This window comes from Trachurus trachurus (genome assembly GCF_905171665.1).
Source record: "Trachurus trachurus genome assembly, chromosome: 11".
NCBI lineage: Eukaryota > Metazoa > Chordata > Actinopteri > Carangiformes > Carangidae > Trachurus > Trachurus trachurus.
The window spans coordinates 8,749,445-8,769,306 of record NC_139904.1 but is presented as its reverse complement, the minus strand read 5'-3'; the positions used below and the strand labels follow the sequence as shown (position 1 = coordinate 8,769,306).

The window sequence follows — 19,862 nt, the reverse complement described above, 5'->3', positions numbered from 1 at the left end:
TTTGTTAACCTCTACACACACACAATCATCTACTATATAAACTCAATAGAGCACCAAATGTGGATTAATCCGCCGCTGTAAATAGTTCCTGACAAATCACAAGTGGCTCTACCTAAAGAATACTACCAGCCTTATATTTTCAACATACGGTAACTACAAGCAAATAGACAAAAAAAAGTTTCTTTATGTCCGATTCACTTGCTCTGTTTCTTTGAAACTGTACAGAAAAGTATAAAAGCAACATCACACAGCTGAAAGACTGTGGAGGATTTCCTTTGACCCGACAGCCGAAGGTAATCTCTTCACAAACCCTGAACCACCTGCTACGCCTGGTCGTTGTGTTTTGGATGTTTTTGTCCTTAAAGCTGCTGCAGATTCTCCATCTACATTAGTGTCCTACACGAAGAGTAACAGATGCAGGTCCGACGGCCACAGTCAACAGAGCTTCTTTTGACCTGACGCTGACTCATGAAGGTGAGTTTGCTGCAGCGGGACACCTCGGCTGTGTAGCCCATCAGGTACCAGTCAATCACCAAAACTCACAACGCTCTCTTTGAATAACTTTCCCTGTAGTTCTCTGAGCTTTAAGGTTCTTGCTACAGGATCCTGAAGCCAACCGAGACGGACCAAAGAGAGAAAAAGAAACAATATCAGCAATAACGTGTTCACTTTTACTCATAAAAACAAACTTTAAAATGTCCTAAAGTGATGGAGATGCATCAACAAAACCTGGTCCTGGAAGTAAAAACTTTTTACGTAGACTCACTGGACTGGGAAAATCACAGGTCTTTTGTGACTTAAAACTTAAAGAACCCCCCTGAGTTAAATACAACTCCCAATGCATTTCACTAAGAAACAGCCAATAACAAAACTGAAGCTTCATGTTGTGATGTTTTCTTCACAAATTAGACTGCAGTGAGTCAAGGGGTTCTTTTTCTTTGTATATTTTTGGGGCTTTTTGCCTTTAATTGATAGGATAGTTGAGAGAGACAGGAAATGGGAATGACATGAGAAGAGGGCCACCAGATTTGTTAGTTATACGGCGCCCCAGAGTCAATGGGTTCTTCTTCAACACCTGGTGCCGCACAACCCAGGTGTCTTTAGCTCGTTTCAAAGTGACTATTATTTAAATAGCAGAAGCGCCCATCTGAGCGCCAGTGGGTGTGTTGGTCTGAAATTGAGGGTTAGGGATTGCGCGACTAACCGTACCACTTTCACCACTGTGCGGCTGTTCCACAGCAGGTCGCAGTGTCATTAAACCACCTGAAAATAGCACCAAGCTAAACTGCAACCACACACACCTGTACAATTTGATATAACATGGCCGTTGCACATTGGGGTTTTCCAACTTCGCATTGATCATCCAAATTTCAACAGGGGGACGTCTGGTTTGAACCCTTTTGCTAATGTTTTATCTCAAGCTAATGTGAGCTTTAACCCCTAGAAGTTCAGACAGGAACTTCAAAAGGTTCTGTTTCTTGATTGAAACTACTGTATGTGATATGAAAAATAAATAAGACCAGTGCAGTAAATCAGTCAGACTAATATGACCGTGGGCCACGGCACCACACATGAGCAACAAAAAAGCACATTCAGCTTTGCATTTTTATCAAAACAATTTCTTAAATTAGCCTTTGATTATGTTCTGGCGTAGCATCTAATGAATCAGAAAATTAAAAAAAAGCACTGGCTCACAGCCCTGGTCTGCACCCAAAACACAGCCATGATTAATTAAATGACTAAGTACAACCCTTTTGAACCATGCTCTTGGTGCTGAGATACATTTTTCAACCATTAAAAAGGTGAAGGTCGACACACCCTGAACGCACCTCCTGCTTGTACCTGACCTGTTTACACACACTGAATGAAAACAACACTGTGTTTTTACAGTTTTCATACAACTACTCCTTAAAAGGTGACATAATATGGAAATATCACTTTTTGAAGGCTCTTTAACATATATCTGGGTGTTTGTCTTGCCTTCCGGCCCCCAAAATGTGAGACGTCACAAAAAAAAATCTGTAATGTGCAGACTCCCTAGGTTGAAATCCATGTGGTTTTACGAGCTGTTCCCTCAGTTGTCTTCCAGTGATGTAATTAGCTTTCCAATTTGCATAACCCCACCCCTACCTGGTACCGGTAGAAGGGGCGGGGCGAGCAGTGGTTCATTTGCATTTAAAGGGACTGTGATGTTTGATTCTTGGGGTATTTTGACCACAGCATGTCACAGATATGTCTTTAAGACACCTGTGAACTATTTTAATTTGTGGAAAATTGGCATAATATGTCTCCTTTAAAGAGCCGTCAAAAAGTGAAATTTCCATAATATATCCCCTTTAAGTCCAGCAGTTGAATTCAAAACAGTTGTGATGACAGAAATATTAATACACAAGGATCCCTGCAATAAAAGACTAAACAGCATCAATCAATAACTGTGAAACCTGAATGACCCCTTGTGTCTGTTTTAATCTGTCAGTCTAATTACCCTCAGTGAGTAACATCATGTTTCGCTTCTTAAAAAAAAAAAAAAAAAACCTCCACAGATTCTTCCAAAAACAATGACGCTGTCACCGTTGAGGGAGCAACAATGACGGCGCTGTCACAGCTGTCACAGCTGGCATCTCCACGGTGATGATGTCAGAGCTCCTCGTACTTGGCTGTAATAAATTGTTGTGCTGCAGATGCGGTGAATAGCAAAGTGATAATACATTGAGCACTAATGAATTGGGAGCAGCAGCAGACATAAATTTACACCGTTCAGCACCGGGGGGCAAGAACACTGATAAACACGATGGCACTTCACTAATGTGTGTACATAAGTCAACAGCTTGAGCAATTAAATAGATTACCATCTTTAAGTCTGCTCGCAAGCTATTTAGATACATGCTGCATGCAAGTGTGTAAGTGTGTGTGTGTGTTTTTATAATGTGCATAAAGCTCTTTATACTTCCATACACAATCCTATTGTTTATTCAGTTGCTTTGGGAGTCACAGAGTAGTTAGGAGATTTAATGTGTTGGTTTGCGTGGTGCATTCAGGAGCTTGTACTGTATGCGCTTCAGATATGCAGAGCGTTGCCACGGGACGAGGCCCAGACCGCGAGGGGCCCCTAAAGGCCCCCCTGGTTCTCCATATGGCAAATTCATTAATGAGCGTTTTGTAATAAACACGACTGAAGGGAACGCTGTCTCTGTGAGTTAGGCTTTTAAAGCGTAACAGTGAATATGTTATATAGGTAACGTCACCTGCAGCTGCATCTGGTCCACAGGAAACGGGTTTATGTTTCTTTTTAATTAATGAAGTTACAATCATTAACAGCAACTGAGTCACCAAGGATGGTCCTGATGCTGCTCCATGAATGTGACTGTTAGTGGCGTGTAGCATACATAAGAGTCCTTTCTGAGGAAATCTAGGTTATTTATCTCCATTAATATATTGTATTTTAAGAGGAGGCCAGAGCATATTCAGTTCATTTCATTGCACTTGTTGTACAATGTACTATTATGGAAATGAAAAATAAACTTGAACTTGAACATGAATGTGGCAGGTGGCCTCTAGTGACTGGAGTGGTCGATTAGACTAGAAAAGTCTGGAATAAGTGCCGTTCATTGGACCTCATGATGGTTAGGTCGCTGGGGCTTTGTTGTTTGAGTTTGTCATTATATAACAAATCTATTATATACGTAGTTTTCAATTTTGATCACTGCTTTAGTTTAGATATTTTGATTAATTTGATTTGCCCGGCGGCTTGATGGCTTGTCTCATTTCAGGTAGCTCCTCCCTGCACCAATCTGTTGAAATAATGTTTACAATAAAAGATGGAGGCTCAGGTTAAATGTAAATACATAGGTTGTAAACTTCTTCAGTATGATCAGTTGAAAAACAAACATGTGTGAGAACCTTTTACTTTAAATTCACAACATTTCCTCATTATTTTCAAGTATATGTTTTTGTAGCACTTCTGTTAAATAGAGCTGTAATTTCTAGGAGACAGGATGTGTGTGTGTGTGTGTGTGTGTGTGTGTGTGTGTGTGTGTGTGTGTGTGTGTGTGTGTGTGTGTGTGTGTGTGTGTGTGTGTGTGTGTGTGTGTACCATCATCAGCAATGGCCTGTTAGTCAGTCTATCTACTGTGCATAATGGTCACTGGTGCTGCACTTGATAGCAGCAGCCTGGTGTTTAGTGGAGTGAATTAATGAGGCCTCGGTTCAGACCGGATCAGGAGACTCAAGTCCCGGTCTGGACCTGCGGCTGCTCCGGGGTTCGGCGGTGGTGTGAGAGTCTGAACCATCTGCAGGCATGGTGAGTAACAAAAAAAAAAAAAAAAAAAAGTGCTCTCTGACGACTAAATCCTTAAATAAACAGCAGTGACAAAGTTGAAACGCCGCCGGACACACACACACACACACACTGAACAGCTGACTGAGCGCTGAGTCAATACGCCGAGGTTCTGACAGTGGACTGGATCAAACATGGAGGACAGATGGCGGAGGTGAATGCTGATGAGCTGCAGATGTACAGTGTCTGCGGCTCAGCATCACTCTGTCCTCCACGGACACACATCATTACGTCTTAATGGCAACGACAAACAAATGAATGTCCCATTGACATTTACTGAGATTTGGAGGCGTCTCAAATCCTCTTCTAATGGGAAACAGCAACAATAATAATAATATAATCTCATTAAAATCTTGCCAATTCCAGATTATCACTGTAACAATAACAATAATACAGTGTATATGTCCAGGTTTCAGGTTTACAGATGTCTCCTGTACCATCCAGGTCTCCAGGGATCTGCTTTATGGGCGACGGGGGATTTTTATTTTTGTTGAGCTTTTTTTGGACTGACAGCATGACTGACTTTGCCACAACATACCCTGCTCTATTAATACATCCCCTGTGGGGGGGCAATGCTGCTCCTCTGGGCCAATCCACCATGTCTTAGTGCCCCCACAATTCAGTGCTTTAAACCGTCACAGCCCAGGCATCATTTATCTTCATGTATTAATAGAAGATGTGGATCCTGGGTTAAATCAGACAGAGACTCCTGTAGGTGTCAGTAGTTTGTCACGGTGCAAACGGAACTGTCTGTGGTGCTGAAACTACAGCTGAGCTACATCAGAGTTAAACTGCATCCTAAAGAGGCAAATAAGAGATTTACAGTTAATTAAAGGGAGTTAATAGAATAAATAGAAGAGATTAAATATTATAGAAAGCTGATTTAAAGACTAAATTACATGTTTTACATAGCAAAGCATAGTTGAGGTCTCTTTTCCTTGTGTTCGTGTTACTTCAGCTGGTGTTCTTAATTCTTATTCTCATTTTTATCAATCTGCTTGTCTGTATCTGCTTTCATTGTCAGTTGTTATTCTACAGTGTTATATCGTGTGTGTGTGTGTCATTTCCTAAAAGCCTGACCGGGGGACAATGACTGCAAATTAGCTACAGCTATAACTGCTACACACAGTAAATAAATGACTTGTTCTTTATTTAGATTTAACAGCGCCTTCATGTATTGTCCCTGACAGATAAACTGAGAGATAAATAAAGGGAGGATAAAGCCCAATAAATTAAATCCTGGACTTCATTCAGACAATTAGTGTAAAACAATCCAGCGCTCAGTGTAGCAGATGTTGTTCCAGTCGAGTTATATCTCTAGACAAATATAATACCAATATACATTTTTGTGACATAAGAGCTCAATCGTTTTGTTTTTTGTGATACAACTGATCATTTTAAGTCGGGTTGAAAACCTGTCTCAGGTCCAGGTCTGACAAACTGAGGCTGACAAACATCAATGAACAATTAAAAACCTTCCAACCAGTCCACGCAGCAGAGAATCAAATATAAATCATATCATAAATCAAATATAAAAGTTTCACGATTCACGACGAGAAACGTCGGCAAATCCGATATCTTGTCGTTCCGCAGATGCTTCCAAAACTGTAAGAAAAAGTTTCCCCTCCTCGGTTCATTAAAATCCCTGCGGCACCTGAAGGCGGCGGGACACGTATGTTTTTAAATTCCGCATCCTCAGATTTTGACAAAAAAAAGTCCCTTGTGACTTTTATTCCTGCTTTCATGTGAAGAACCTGCAGAGATTACGAGACTCAAAGCGATACAGCAGCTTCTTGCAGCACTATTGTTTTTTATTGCATCACTTTCGCAGGTATTTATTCTTCATATTTGTCCATCACCTCTATGTTTTGTTTTGGGTTTTTTTTCTCTCCACATGATACACAGGAGTCTATATTATACTGTATTTAAACGGATCCCGGCAGCAGTATGTGAAACTTCTTTACAGGTGAATTTCAAAACTTTTTTCCTCTGGTTGTATAAATATACGAAAGAACCTGAGCACGAACAGGAAGTGGAGAGTCATGGAGTGGAGGTTTCATATTCCAGTCAGGGCGGTGGTCACCGATCCTCCCCCAGAGGCTAAAAAACTCATATTTTTCGAGCAGCAGCTCCTCTCCCCTCCCTCCCCAAGTGAATCATATCCCCCTCTCTGCAGAGGAAGAAGAAGAGGAAGAAACATGCCCTCCATCTGTGTCCTCAGCTCTGCTTTTATCAGCCCCCCCCCCCACTCCCCCTCTCCTCTCCTCTCCTCTCCCTGCGTGATCTCTCCGGTCGCAGGGATATTTGCTGTTGCTTGGTCCTGAACTCACAGTTTGACTGAGCGACCCGAGCGGCCGGGGCGCTGCTTTAGCCTCCAGCAGCGTCGCTCCTGCTGAGGAGGCGGCCGCTGCTGCTGAGACTGAAGCAGCTTCTCTCCCAGTCCGCGGACCCGACGGCCCGGATGGAGAGAGAGAAGAGAGAGAAAGAGAGAGAGAGGAAATGTCAACAGGTGCAAGCGGCCTGTTGTTGGGTTTGTTAGTGTCGGCTCTGCAGGCTGCAGCGACACGTAAACTGCATCTTCAAACACTGACTGATTCATTCATAAGTTCTGCTTTAAAAGGGTCAGTTCACCCAAATAACAACAAACACTGGCAGCAGAGGTCGATGTGCTTCACTATTTCTTTCTCTTAACAAAAACAGAACTGCAATTCTTTTGCCTTTACTCGCATTTTCATCTGATGAAATTAAAGATCTTAGACTTTACACATGCACACATTGGAGTGGAGTGAGCCTTTTTTACTAAAATCAAAGCATAACTGTTGTTCCATATATTTGTTTTTGTCAACAAACCCCATGAAGAGACCAAAAGTGCCTCCTACTAATAAGATCTGTGGGAGTATCACAGTCTGATGTATCTGGTTCCTCTGAGCCTCATTAAAAAACATCAGTGAGTCTCATTGTGTCAGTGACATTTTCCTGCATCACCATAAACACACACACTGTAGTTCATTCTCACTCAGTCACACACACACACACACACACACACACACACACACACACACACACACACACACACACACACACACACACCATCCTGCAGCTGCTGCAAACAGTCACTAAAATGAATCCACCACTGAAAATAGTCCCAAACATGTGAACCACCGCCTGTTTGTTTCTTGGAAATTAATTTTTTTCATGAAACCATATGAAACCATATATATATATATATATATATATATATATATATATCTGTCTGTAACAACATCTATTGCACGTCTGTCCTTCCTGGGTGAGGGATCCCTCCTCTGTTGCTCACCCTGAGGTTTCTCCGATTTGTCCCTGTTAAAAGGGTTTTCCATGGAGTTTTTCCTCAGTCGATGTGAGGGTCTAAGGACAGAGGATGTTGTTACGATGCCATGTAAAGCCCTTTGAGACAAACTGTTTGTAAAAACGGGCTATACAAATAAAATTGCCTTGCCTTGCCTTGCCTTGCCTTGCCTATATATATATATATATATATACGAGGCGTTTGTAATGACTTGGCTCAATGGGGAGAGCCACAGAGAGAGGAGAGACGAGAGGAGAGACGGATTCACACATTTCTGCTTTGTATGTCTCCATGAGGCCTGTTTCAGTCGTTTTGATTCAATCCTCATAACAGAGGCCTGGGTTCGAATTCAACATCATAATAAACCCCCAAAATGTCCAAAAAGAAAAACAATATATGATTCATCAATACATTTCACTGGAACCTGGATCTATGGTGCACTAGAGTCGTCTTAGTCTAGCTGGAGATCCTTACACCTGATAGAGCCATTAACAGGTGAACATTTGAGCTTTTCAAACTTTAAAGACTTCCTTCTATTACGTCTTTCAAAATAACCCATGTCAAGATGGCATGGTGTAGGACGCTACCACACTCATGTAAAACCAGCTTCCTGTTGAAAAGTTTTTGAAAAATGCTGTAAAAGTGAGTTTACCAGGTGAACTCTGTAGAGGATGCTGATCCCAAGAGTCATGAAGGGTTTGGAGAAATCGATCACCTTCTCTCTCTCCGAGGTGATGGTGAAGCCGGCCACCGCCAGGTCTGCTTTCTACACAGAGAGGGAGAGAGAGAGATAGTAAATGTTTATATTTTCAGCATCAAATGTCACCTTGCCACGACCTGCAGAGGTGAGGAGAAGAAGAAGAGATTTAAAATTGAACTGTTTGAACTGATAAATGATAAAGGAGGATAAAAAAACATACTGTAGGGAGGAGTGGGAGTGAAAGAGGAAGAAGAGGAGACGACAGAGGATTAGGAGTAAACAAGTTCAAATGAGAAAGAGAGAGAAAGAGAGAGGATACAGACAGAGGAGGCAGCGTGAGAAAAACAAGGCGAGTCTGAGATGAAGGAGAGAGGCAGAAACAACAATGGAAGGAAAAAAGAAAGAATCAACATCAAAGATGAGAAAACAGGAGGTGTGGAGGAGGAGACGGTCAGTGGAGGTCTGAGAGGAGAGAAGCAGCGGCGGAGGAGGATGAGGAGGAGGAGGAGGAGGAACGAAGAAAAGGACGGGGTCAAGTGGGGTCGGACGTTGAGGACATAAAAGAGGAGCTGATGCACAGGTGGGGAGAACAAAAGAGAAAGTGAAATATTAATCAGGCATATCTGAGACGAGAGAGTGTGTGTGTGTGTGTGTGTGTGTGTGTGTGTGTGTGTGTGTGTGTGTGTGTGTGTGTGTGTGTGTGTGTGTGTGTGTGTGTGTGGTCTGAACGTGAGCTGGTATTCAGGATGAACTGATTAAACAGCACAGATGTGAATACAGAGAGCAAACAGAGATCACAGAGGGAGAGAGATTCACTCCTCTCTCCGTCTAATGGCTCCTCATTTACTCTGTAATGAGCTCAACAACCTCCAGTGAATTAACACTCATGTTTCCACTGTTTTACATAAACAGGGAAAAAAAACAAAAAAAAATACATATTTTTTGGGGGAAACATAGTGTTTGTCTGTGATCACTGCAAAACTGTGTCAAGATTCAAAAACATCAGCAGTGAGAGTTGAATTCATTTAGACATCACACTGGAAGTATCTTGTGGAAACGCTCAAGACAACATTACACATTTACCCCCCTCCTCCTTCTTGTGTAAAGTGGCTCGGAGCTGTTTGCAGCTCGGTCCCTGGAGGATTCAAATGTAACTCAGCTCTAAAACGAAGAAACTAGGAACTTTTCAAACATTCTCCACTCCTTCTTCATTCTCCATCCGTCTTTCTCAATCCGACCCACGGGAGTTTTGTCTGTCATAAACTACGATGGCTACAATATCACTTGTTATTACCACTGTTTTCACAATGCCATCTAGCATTCTAGCCCCCTAACTTCCTTCTTGCCCCTCTCAAACTCAACCGGTCGAGGCGGATGGCCCCTCCCATCTTTAACCTGGTTCTGCTGGATGTTTCATATTTAAACTTGCGAGTCAGACTTTCCAAGTTCCCAGTTGGTTACATCACCAGAAGTTGTAACTCCGACTCAGACACCTGGAAGAACTGAAGTGACCCTGAGCTCGCAATCCAAAATGGCCGCTCCGTGCATCTACACTACACAGCCTAGCTACTCTATAAGTTGTACATTGCATTGTTCATGAGCCACTTAGTCTTGTTTTTCTGTAGTTAAATTGGATGCAACTTCACTACAGTGTACAGTAGCTTCTACCTGTAAACTATCATAGTAGTGAGGTTTTATCAGCTAGTGTCATGCTAACAATAACAGTTAACAAAGGGGTTAATTTTTGCCTTGTTATCAATTCATAATGGTTTTCTCTCTAAGATAAACTCAGGTCATGACCTCAACCTGTAAAGTGCCTTGAGATTATGAATTAGCACTGTATAAGTGAAACTGAATTGAAGTGAATGGAAACAGCGCCCCCTTTGGTAACGGACATAGGCATACCGGACCTTGGTTATCATGATTAGCCTAATAAACTCAGAGACTGTACTGATAATGGTGGACTATGGTTGCTATATAAATAATAGCTTGGAAAAATAGGAAATAAGCACTTCCTCAACATTGGAAATCTTTGTTGTCATGGTTAGGAGTCTGCAACAGGGTTAAAAGTTATTAAAAGTCATGAATAATAAAAACAACACGCTGTATCTTTTTTTATATATTATCCACCCAAACCTTTGATGTCCAATAACTATGAACACTACAGTAGATGTTGTCTAGTAACAAATTGGGTTATCAAAACATGTATAGGACAGTCTTGTACAATCATCATGTTCAATACATTCATTGTTTTTCTAGACGATGGCTAAACTGAACACATATTTAAAAGTATCCAGTTTTGTTAGCTCTAAGTGTGGCCTGATGTGCTCACTGATGGATGTAACTTTGTCACCCCCATACTGTATATTTCTGATGGGTTTGTGGGCTGCTGCTGCACCATCCCGTCGCCACCTTGCCTGACACTAATCCAATAATGGTCAAAGCAGTGCCGTGCCATCAGGGTAAGCAGTGCTGGCTCAGGTAGAGCTAAAAATAGACACCAATTACAATGATACAGGAGTGAAAGTGATCGGTGTCCCTACATCTGATCTCAGAACAGTACCGTCCTCCTCCTTAAACATGGGCATTTCCTTCGAGCATCCAAAGTCCTTTAAAGAGATAGTTCAACATTTTGGCAAATTGGTTCATTGCCATAATCCCTATAGTCTTAGGAGTAGGTTCGTTACCTTTAATTGTCGGTGCAAGCTATTTTTAGAGCCGCGAGCTGCTCAGAGCTACGCTACGGAGGCTAATTGGATTTCTTGGTTTCCCTCATCAAACTCATCAAATACACAATCCAACAACTCCAAAACGCTCTGGTGGACAAGTTGTGACCTGCACATTCCCCACGCTATGAAATAATAACAGAACAATACGAGACAGAGTTGTTTTCGAGGTAAATTCATGCACAACCGCTGATGTGCGTTCCTGTTGGGGGCAGTTTTTCAGCAAGCAGTCTCTGAATTTACCTCTAAAACAACTCCGTCTCGTAACGTTCTGTTATTATCTCATAGTGTGGTGAATGTGCAGGTCACAACTTGTCCACCAGAGCGTTTTGGAGTTGTTGGATTGTGTATTTGATGAGTCTGATGAGGAAAGCCAAGAAATCCCATTAGCCTCCATAGCATAGCTCTGAGCAGCTTGCGGCTCTGCTCCGCCGTTCTAAAAATAGCTTGGACTGACAAATAAAGGTAACAAATCTACTGCTATGATTATAGGGATTGTGGCAATGGACCAATTGGCCAACAATGTTGAAGTATCCCTTTAAACTCTGGTCCAGGCCTAAAGTATAACGTCCACCCTCAAAGACTTAAGAGGTAGCCTACATCACTGGTAAATTTTGTTGCGTCTCTTTGCTGCAGTGTGAGACGATGATTACTGTCTGTTCTGATTCACGCTGTGATGTGTTGAACCGACTGTGAGACTCTGATTAAACAGCCATCTCTTATTATAAGGCTGAACTCCTGATTTTCCAACCTCGGAGGCCACAATTAAAGGCAGCACCTTTGTTCGAAATGCTTGAACCTTCTTTTTTTTTTTGCAGAGATTCAGAAGCTTTAATGAAATATTGATTTTTATTGTGCAGAAGTCATTGTGGAGGGCACGGCTGCTGCTGAATGCATTACAAGTTAGCAGTGAATTGTTACTGTGCAGCTCCTGGGGGACAGATAAAAGCTTTTGTTTCTGGTGCTGCTCTTTGGGCAAATCACCGGGCTCACGCTGTTCCCATTTCAAGCTGAGATGCACTTTAATTTAGTCCACACCTTCCTGGTTCTGACAGGGACTTCTTCTAATTGTTTCCCTTTGAATAACACATTCAGTGATGTGATAAGTGACCACATTTTTTATCTCCTGCTGTGCACCTGGACTACCTTCAGACCACAGCGGACTTCATGTCCAGGAGAAGATCTCTGCATCTTTCTGTTGTATTTAAGTGTTTACCCAATCAGTACATGAGCTCTGCAAGTCTACAGTGACCTAAACATTAGTTTGATGTACTACTTTAATAAAAGTGTGAATGCAAGAGCAACAGAAAACAACAAAGAACAACAAATAGCTAGATACTCAGAATCAAATTCAGGGAGACTTCTGGGTCTGGTCCCATCTACTTCATTCAGCCCTTACAGCCACTATGTCTCTTGAAGGAATGTCATCTGGCATCACCGTCCCTGCAATCTAGTGCAAACTGTTCTGATCTCTGGTTCAAGCTACTGAATGCTATCTGTCTTCAAGGATCTCTTGAAGGTAGATAAATCATCTCGTCTGTGAGAGCACCTCTTGTCCTTACACCTCCAACTTCTTTACCTGCTCTCCTTCACTTATCAAATAGATTACACCAAGGTTTGCGACAGCACACAAGCTTTCATGTCCCTCACAGGGTGAAAGCATCTGATAAATGAGTCAATGTAAGGGCGCACTCACACTAGGCAAGCACATTTGCCCCCTAAAGTCCGGATTAGTTGGCTAGTGTGAGCGCAAGTGTACTGTGCTTGGTCACGCATGTGCACAAGCAGGGTTACCTATGCAATGCTCGAAATAAAGTCATGATGTAAACTCAACCGTTTTAAGAATTCTTTTGTTCCAATTTCCATCAAATTTCTCAAACAATACTGCTTGAGTTTGTGCAATAATTCTTATAGTGCTCTTACTATGGTGAATTTATGAGGTGTATGTGCTATGTTATGGCAGTGTTTTTCAACCTTTGGGTGGGGACCCCACGTGGGGTCGCCTGGAATATCTAGTAATTAATAAAAATAAAAAAAAGACTGATAAAAATATTTTTTTAACAACTTATTGTTCTTTTTAAAATTATGATTAAAAACCCCAACAACTGTATACTTTCACTTTCTTGAATATTAATCGAGTTAAAATAAAATGTAGCATATAAAATCTGAGCTGGAGCATCTTGATTGACGCGGGTCGCCAGAAATTTGTGATGTCAGAATGGGGTCACAAGCCAAAAAAGGTTGGAAACCACTGTGTTATGGGATATGTGCAATGCTGTTATGTTTTGTGTTTGCTGGGTTGCTATGGCTGAGGTTGTATTGTTTTTTTTGTCATTGTGGCCATCAAGGAATTTATGGCGCAGCTACAGAGTCCAAGACAAATTTCCCTGAGCAGGACAATAAAGTTTATCGTATCGTATCATAAACCATGCGTATGTTTTTGGGTTTGTTCTCCACTGTGTTGCTGCAACCGCATATAATCAAATCAATCAACCATGCTTGAGTTCACTTGGGCTTGGGGAAATGTAAGTGAGCGCCGGGGCATTCATGCTTCAGCGAGGTATGGAACAACTGCCCCTAGGGTGAGTGCACCCTAAATTCACTACATGCAATCATCCTCTTTACTCTGGGTTAATTTAAGTGACGGAAAAAAACAACGACGAGAGTTAGAGGTTCGGCTTCTGCTCGATCACGTCACGCTGCAGCACCGAGCACTCGTTCTTATCATCACCAAATCCTTCAGCTTTGTTGTGCATTTTTTAGTGAAGATATTGTCATAATGCAGATCATAATGTCGCCTTGATTTCCCCCGACGGTGCAGGGCTCCACCGCCGAAACGCGCTCAGAGGATCTGGGTGTGTTTTTTTTTCCATTATCCGTGCAGCAGCTGCAGGAGGGAACACTCTGCGCTGCTGTTTATACAGTTTTCAAACTAAGAAAACAGCGTCACGGTTGCATTTCGCGAACGTGAGTGATGGAGGCTCGCGTCTGAGTGTGGGTTTAACCTTGCTGCGTAAACACGCCGGAGCGGAATTAAAGTTGAAAGATAATCTCATTAAGGTTAAAGTCAACAGAGACGCAGAGTGGATCCATAGTGGAGCGTTTATCTGGACCCCAGACACCTCTCTGCTCCTTAATTAACATTTAATTGATTAACGAGTAGACACTTGTTAAACGAATTTCACCCACTTTCATCAGACTCCTGGGCGTCGTAGCTGTGCGTGTGTATGTGTACACATGTGTGTGTGCATGTGTGTGTTTGAAAAGCAGTCGTTTTAAGAGCTTCCACCTCTGAAATTTTCCAATGAAAAAAATGGCGTTGAGCGAGATAGGTTCACACAGAGAGGGAGAGAGAGAGATGAAGAGCATTTGTGACTTTCAACACATTTATATAAAAGGGTGTGAATACCTGCTGTGTGTGTGCGTGCGTGCGGGTGCGTGCGTGTTCGTGCTGTGGGATCCCGCAGTGTAATTGAAACAGCTCTGTATAATTAGTAAGAAAAAAAGCCAGTTGATTAGTCTCTTAATGGTCTGCTTGTGTTTCCCATTTTCTCTTCCTGACACACACACACACACAGTCTCACACAGACACAGACACACACACAATCCTCAGCCACCATCACCATTACCATCACCATTATGTGTGTGTGTATATGTGTGTGTGTTATTAGCTGTATTACTGTAGACACTGGAGCCGCCATCATGACAAACAACAGTGCAAACACACACACACGTTGGATTCTTCTACACCTGTGAGGACTGAACCTTTATTCTCCAGAACCAGAACCAGAACCAGAACCAGAACCAGAACCAGAACCAGGTCTGAGGCTTCAAACAGGTTTAGAGCAGATGTAAGGACACATCTGGTCACAATATGCTGCTTCATACATGAAAATCTGTATTTTATGAGAATCAGTTAAACCGTTAAAAACCAAATGTTGTTAATTAGATTTATACATTCTACTGTAAAGTCTACAATAAATCTAAAGAAGAGGTTTCAGATAAAAATAAATAACACTTATGAATTGTGTCTTCATTCTGGTCCAGTTTGTGTGCATTTGTTTATGTTTTCATCCACACAATCTTATGCACATTAAGTTATTTCTAATAAAAAAATGCCGTATGGAAACATTAATTATAATGAATGTCGACAAAAAGTTTGTACTGTCGATCTCATTGGATTTACTCTTGACTGGTAAAAGGCTTATGCGATAAATGGTGATGGAAACAGTTTTTTCTCCAGATAAATGTGGATTACGATCATGTTTTACATCAGTTCTGCTATGGATTTCCACCATTTCAAAGACATAGCAGGTATAAACAAGGAAAGAAGACAGAAGAGTGGACAGACGGACAGAGTGCTGCTGTTCCCAAACCACATGCCGTGTAGCATTCAGCTAACGTGCATCTGTATCAAAATGGTGTTTACACGCCGCCGTCTACTGATAGACTGATGATCGCTTGGTGAGTTGGCAAATAAGCAAATGTATAACTTGTGCAGTGTTTGTTGGTAGATGCGACCCATGGCTGGCGCTCGTATCGATAAGTGGTTTTCCGTGGCAACGACTGCAGCTGCTCGTCACACTTGTGGCTTCTGTGCATTTGGTTTTGCGATATCAGTGCAAAAATGAATGGAAACACCTTAAAATGCAAGAAATCTATTCGATTTTATCGCTCTTAGATGAAAACACACTGTCACTGGCTTTATTATTAGCGACCTAAAGAAAATTTGACTGACAAGTAGATGGAACCATAGCTACTGATGTTTCAGAAATAAACCAGTAGTGAATGAGGTCGTGTGTGATTGTTTCGTTTCAGCGACTGGCATCTCACATCATTGGGATCACGTGGGGAAACCAAATCGCAGCAGTTTCAGGAGCTCCTTCTTTGTTATGGATCATAATCACTGATAAATAACTGACTATTAACTGTATTGTTAGAAGAGAAACGAGCATCATGTGCCTCAGTAATGAGGACGTGTTACTGTGGGATCACTGTGTGAACTGTCAAAGTACACACAAAAGGATGCGTTGCACAACAGACTGCAGATTTACGAGCCCTGTTATTTTACACTGTTCCTTTGTTTTGTGTGAAGTGTTGATCCTCAGGAAGATTTATTTTGTGGTTTAAAGAAGCAAACACCATCTAAGTGTAACAACGGGTCAATTATCAATTATTATTATTATTATTATACCACATAGTCAAGTCAAGTGAAGTCTCATTTGTATAGCATCAAAACACAACAGAAATTATAGGCTCTTTTCAAAAGGCCGCCGCCAGCTCTCAGGGGGCCCGGGCCACTTCCAAACCCACAGCCCCACTAAAGACTGAACACCTGGGACTTCTCATCAGTCTTTAGAGCTGACAAAACCGTTTGTGATGAGAGGATGAGATGAAATGTCCTCAAGAACCTAAAAGAGGTCCAGATGTCTTCAACTCAAGATGCCAGCTCTTCAGGCTTCCTGATAAGAGGCAAAAAGCCTTGATCAGAACCCAGACTCAAAGTGGGAGGCTCAAGCAGACAGAAAGAGAGACGCTGTGCAACTGGAGAGAGAGAATAAGAGAGAGAGAGAAAATGAGAGCACAGAGGAAAAGACCAGAAAGCCGTAGAGTGATGTTAAAAATAGTGATGTAATGATGTAGTAATTGTAGTGCTTCTACTAATCATAACAAAAGCTAATAAATATAGGAATCCTTTCTTTCTTTCTTTCTTTCTTTCTTTCTTTCTTTCTTTCTTTCTTTCTATAGTGCAACCACTGCAGATCCTTTACTGTTTTACAACTAACTGCCAGAACTAATGATGTAGTTGTAGTGCTTCTACTAATTATAACAAAAGCTTACAACTATAGGAATAATTTCTTTCCTTTTATTCTTTCTTTCTTTCTTTCTTTCTTTCTTTCTTTCTTTCTTTCTTTCTTTCTTTCTTTCTTTTCTTCCTTCTTGCCTTCCTTCCATCCATCCTTCCTTCGATCTTTCTCTCTTTCTTTCTTTCTTTTTAGTTTAGTTAGTTTAGTTAATTTGTCATATACATTAAATTTCTTTCTTTCGTTCTTTCGTTCTTTCTTTCTTTCTTTCTTTCACTCACTTAATAGTGCAACCTCAACCTCTGCAGATCCTTTACTGTTTTACAACTAACTGCTTGCAGGTGATGTGAGGTTGAAAAAACCCTAAACTCACCCGGTTTCAGTTTAAACTCAGATTATGTCAGAATATTTCATTTCATCTTCACTTTAACCTTTAAACCTCCAAAGTTGAAACAACAACAACAAAAACAACAACTCCCATGTGTCACCAACATGCAGCGACATTTACGCCTCGACCACTGAACCCTGATGTGACACAGACCGGCAGAGGATGCTCACAATTTTGTTCATTGTAATCAAGTTCAAGTGGCCAAACACACACACACACACACACACACACACACACACACACACACACACACACACACACACATCCATGATTGCACCCGCACCGACACTGGTTCCATGTTGGTTGTTATGGCAACAGGCGGCGGTGGGCAGGCATGAGGGGCGCGAGACGTGGGCTCGGAGCCGCCGACAGTGATGGCGCCCCTTAACTGCAACACGAGAATCAGCCAATTATACAAGTGGCGGAGCGTTAGAGAGCTGCTCGGCCCAGAGCGGCGCACACACACACACGCACACACAACACACACACGATACACACACACAGATGCTGAGGATGTATTAAGTGGCTCAGCTGAGGCCCAATTTCCCCCCGTTAGTTGTTTTCTCAGGGAAAGTGGCTCATTTTAAGTCAAGTTGAGTCTAATTAAAGCTGCGCAGAGAATTGCCTGCGACAAGACTGCGAGAGACAGTAGAGACGATAAGCAGGGGTATCGGCAAATATGTGTGTGTGTCTGTCCATGTCCATGTCCGTGTGTGTATGTGCAGAATACCAATTTTGCTTTTTAGAGCTGAAAACTTATCCAACAATTGTTTTCTGGCTTCAAACTTGTGTTTATACACCTGTGAGAGGAGGACGTCGTTTGCTAAGTGGCTCACCCTGTTGATCAGCTCTCCCACCATGCCGGTCCAGCTGCCGTTGGGCTCCGGCGCTCCGTACAGGCCGTCGTCCACCAGCTTGATCTTGAAGGAGAACTTGAGGATGTCGGCCAGCTCCCGCAGCATGTCCACGCAGAAACCCTTGTACTGGTCGTTGCCCTGGAAGTCCTGGTAGTTGGACTTACGCATCACGTACGGGTTTTCCTGTCAGAACGAAAGAGAGCGTACACAGCAGCTGATTCAGAGAGCCAGAGACACCAAAAAATGATATTTGACACATTTATTTATATATTTATTTATTTATCTTAATCACCAGTATCGTTGTGACAATTAGCGTCTTGTTAGCCAGAGTCTCTGATGCGTTGAGGTCCAGGGAAGTGGAGTTCATGGCCAACGTGTTGTTGGAGAACCAGATACCGATCTGTTCAACCAGGAGGAAAGAGACGAGTTAGTAGTAGTAGTAGTAGTAGTTAATTCGATCTTTTACACAGAATTATTTACAGTTGAGCATCAATCACAGTCAGTGAACCCCATCATTCGTTCAGTGCATAAATAGATCGAAAAGGTGTAGGCTGAAGCTATCTATCTTATAGATGCCTACCCTTTAATTCAATTTTCCATTATATCCATTAGAGCTCTTCATGATTTCAGAGTCATAGAAAGAAACAAGTATCCAATAATTACCAAGTGTAGCCAAAAAAATACAAGAAATAACTAATTTAACAGCATTACAGTTGCAAACAACACCCAATTATTCAATCCTGTTTATAGCTTTCTATCATACTATGTTTTAATCTATTTTTAAATTGTGTTATGTTTTTGCATTGTTTGAGATCCTCTGACAAGCTATTCCACAGTTTTACTCCCGCCACAGAAATACACATGCTTTTTAATGTAGTATTTATTCTTGGTTGTTTTAAGTTAAGTTTCTCTCTTAGCTCATATCTCCCCTCTCCTCTCGTTAGGAGACTGAAAGAAGAGAAGAAGGAGACAGATAAAAAAGAAAAAATTTAAAAAAAAGTCTACTCCAAGTTTTGTGACTCAGACTGTGTTTCATAAAGTCAAAAAGTCAGGAAACAGTGCACAACGCTCTGTGTCCCACTTTCTCTGTGGTTGTTCAGGTGGTCATGGGTCACAGGTACACTCCTGACACGGGGTGGGGCAGAAGAAAAAAGGAGAGAGAGGTCAAAGGAGAACAAAAAAAAGTGTGTAATAAAAAAGCAAACACACACACACACACACACACACACACACACACACACACACACACACACACAGACACACAGTGAGACGGACGGACAGAGGAAGCTGCTGAATCGATGCAGGGATCGATGAGGGAGGATCCCGCTCCTCCCGACTCATTCAGCGGGTTAAATAAGGGTCGTAAATACAAACTGAAGCATGATAACGCGAATCTGCTGACCCGATCCTGACCCAACCCCCCCACCACCTCGCTGCTCCTGACCTCCTGACCTCACCTGGCCTCTGGGCTTGTTGTTATTGCTGTGTTTTATTGGCTGTGCCGACGCCCAGGGGACAGGCTGATGAAGCGAGGGGCCACTCCCTCCACAAACCACTGCCGCCACCGCTGTGATGCGAGACGATGCCGCCGCTCTTCGCTCGCTTAAAGGGATAGTTTAACATTTTGGCAAATTGGCCCATTGCCATAATCGCTATAGTCATAGCAGTAGGTTTGTTACCTTTATTTGTCAGTGTAAGCTACTTTTAGAACGGCGGAGCAGAG

The 19,862-nt window shown here is 42.1% G+C and overlaps 1 protein-coding gene across 1 annotated transcript in view; it reads right to left on the bottom strand.

Moving 5' to 3' along the window:
* Positions 1-19,862, bottom strand: part of LOC310993913 (glutamate receptor ionotropic, kainate 5-like) — a gene marked incomplete at its 3' end in the record, with an annotated part of 88,378 nt that overhangs the window by 20,508 nt on the left and 48,008 nt on the right. Inside the window, exons 10-12 of the mRNA XM_083982391.1 lie at positions 18,432-18,539; positions 18,119-18,322; positions 8,317-8,430 (exon numbers count right to left, since the gene is read on the bottom strand). Of these exons, the coding sequence (XP_083838517.1) occupies positions 8,317-8,430; positions 18,119-18,322; positions 18,432-18,539 (426 nt within the window). The remainder of the gene's footprint in view (positions 1-8,316; positions 8,431-18,118; positions 18,323-18,431; positions 18,540-19,862) is intronic.